This window comes from Setaria italica, chromosome V (genome assembly GCF_000263155.2).
Source record: "Setaria italica strain Yugu1 chromosome V, Setaria_italica_v2.0, whole genome shotgun sequence".
Taxonomy (NCBI): Eukaryota; Viridiplantae; Streptophyta; class Magnoliopsida; order Poales; family Poaceae; genus Setaria; species Setaria italica.
The window spans coordinates 2329698-2332150 of record NC_028454.1 but is presented as its reverse complement, the minus strand read 5'-3'; the positions used below and the strand labels follow the sequence as shown (position 1 = coordinate 2332150).

The window sequence follows — 2453 nt, the reverse complement described above, 5'->3', positions numbered from 1 at the left end:
GCGGCGGCGGAGCCGAGCGAGAGCAGCAGCAAGAGCAGGGCGGAGCCAAGGACGGAGCAGGCGCGGCTGCCCCTCCCCTTTGCGGACCGGCCACCTATGCGACCAGAAGCTGTAGCTCCAAGAACGCCCAGCCCCAGGAGAGAAGGGGAAGGGAACAGGGGAGGCGAATCGGGGAGGGAGGAAGAGCAATGCGCGTCCAGCGAGAAGGCGGCAGTTGTCGTCACAGTGGTGGTCGTCGAAGATGTGCCGCGCTGCCACCTCTCGCCGCCACCTCGTCGCCTAGCGCGCCGCCAGCGGAGCGTCTCATCTCCTCGCGTCGCATGGCCAGGCACCGATCCAGGAGGGATGAGGTGGGGATTGCTTTCGGACCGGGGAAGGAAGGGTTGAAATCGGCCTTAGTTTCGAGCCAGGTCAACCGAACAACAATTCTTGTGTTAGATCGTATTTGTTCCTGACCGTTTCAATCCGTCCGAATTGAGCTGCATTCCAAGCCATTCCGACCAAACCGAACGGGCCCTTAATTTTTTAGGGCTGGATGATCGGGATGTGATGTGAGGTGCGGCAGATAGAATCGGGGGAGCTTGATGGCGCGAAGCAGCGACGGGGAACATGATCATCCAACAGCAGAAAATAAAAAGACCAAGATTAATTCGTTTTTGAGGCCAGCGACCTGCACGACCTGATCACGCCGATGGAGATTGACGGCATCACGGCGGCAGACAGCTGCCACGCACAACGCCGGAAGGGGAACAGAAGACCATTTGTGATGTGTTATGGTTTGGTAAATTTCATCAGATCTGATATATAATTAATACAGCATTCGAACCTAATATGGCTATGAAGCATGGTGTTCTTGCACCACTCATTATTCTGTTGTGTATATACTATCTTTTTTTTCTGTATACCTACCTACCAGCATTTGCAACGAATACAATATACTGTAGTAACATCCACTAAGATCAGCTTTGCACCGACTTAATTGCCCAATTAGCAGCTAACAATCGATCAACCAACCATATCTCTTCAGTTCAGCCCGCTCGTGAAAGGCACCCCGGTCTGGGGCAGCCAGAAGTCCCCGAGCACCATGTTCCCGACGGTGAAGTTGCCGGCGTCGGCGGCGCTGCTGAGCACGTGGAACCCCGGCCACGCCACCCGCCTGCTCGTGTCCGCCCCTGGCCCGGAGTTGTTGTACTCCGCGTAGAACAGCGTGGCCAGCGCAAAGTCGCCATCCCACGGCATCCACCCGGCGGGGTCCACCAGCGCGTCCACCTCCGACTGCATGATCACCGTGCGGGAGTAGGGCTTCCACGGCCGGCCGAGGTAGGTGGCCACGGCGAACGCCGTGTTGGCGGCGAGGTCGGGCGCCGCCGCGAGGCTGCAGCCCTGGAGGGTGGTGCCCGTGTTCTGGTTCGGGTCCGTGCGGCCCTGCGCCGTGACGGTGTTGCTCTGCCCCTGCATGGGCAGGCGGGAGTAGAGGTTGCAGCCCTGGAACACGACGGCGGCGTTGCCGAACACGTAGTCGACGGTGCCGTAGATGTCGCAGGCGCGGTAGAACTGCCGGAGGGAGTGCGTGTACAGCGTGTCCTGGTACGCCTCGAAGCTGCACCGGTAGAACGTCGACAGGTCCGCGCCGGAGCGCAGCGCCACCGCCTGGTGCTTCGCAGGGCCGGCCGTGTTCCGGAACGTCATGTTCACCGCCACGAAACCTGTCCCGAGAACAGCTGCACGTACAAAGGTCCCACGAAAAAGTTCGTTACAACTAGTGCTAGATTGCAATGCAAGGCACACACGAGTAGCTAGTAGCTTTGAATGTGTCCTAGATATGGTACTACTCTTGTCATCCTGTCATGGACGAATGTCAATATCATGTTAGTTGTCATGAGAAATGGTGTGTTTTTTTTCCGAGCAGTAAGGTAAATCTCAACTGATGATCTGAAGAGTCAGCTCACTTTTTTTACTACGAAAACGCTTAATTTTCTGCCACTTGGATAATGTTTCTGCAAGACCAAACTTAAATTCAAGAAGGAAGACAGATCAGCGAGACACTCACCGAACGTTGCGGAGTTGAATGTCGTCCAGCCGTCGACGACGCTCCGGTTGCCGGTGATCACCGACTGCCCGATGCCGTCGCCGATCATCATGACGTACTTCTTGTTCTTGGGCACCACCACATTCTCCTCGTACACGCCCGCGGCGACGCGTATCACGAAGTAGCCGCTGCTCCCGCCGAGGTTGCTGGGCGCCGCCGCCACGGCCGCGCCGACGGTGGTGAAGTTCCCCGCGCCGCCCTGGTCCACCGTCACCTCGCCGACCACCGGCACCGCCGCCGCGGCGCCATCGAGCGCCATCCTGCGGACCATCTCGTCGTCGGTGGCGTCGAACAGCCCCCTCCCATGGCCGTGGCGGGGAGGCTTGGACCCCTTCGACTTCTTGCCCGCGGGCACCCACGCTCT

The 2453-nt window shown here is 58.7% G+C and overlaps 1 protein-coding gene across 1 annotated transcript in view; it reads right to left on the bottom strand.

Moving 5' to 3' along the window:
* Nucleotides 1-774: 774 nt before the first annotated feature.
* Nucleotides 775-2453, bottom strand: part of LOC101781495 (pectinesterase) — a 2407-nt gene continuing 728 nt past the window's right edge. The window contains exons 2-3 of the mRNA XM_014805241.1: nucleotides 2051-2453; nucleotides 775-1721 (exon numbers count right to left, since the gene is read on the bottom strand). The exon at nucleotides 2051-2453 is cut by the window's right edge and continues 7 nt beyond it. Coding sequence (XP_014660727.1) covers nucleotides 1024-1721; nucleotides 2051-2453 — 1101 coding nt within the window. The 3' untranslated portion in view covers nucleotides 775-1023. The remainder of the gene's footprint in view (nucleotides 1722-2050) is intronic.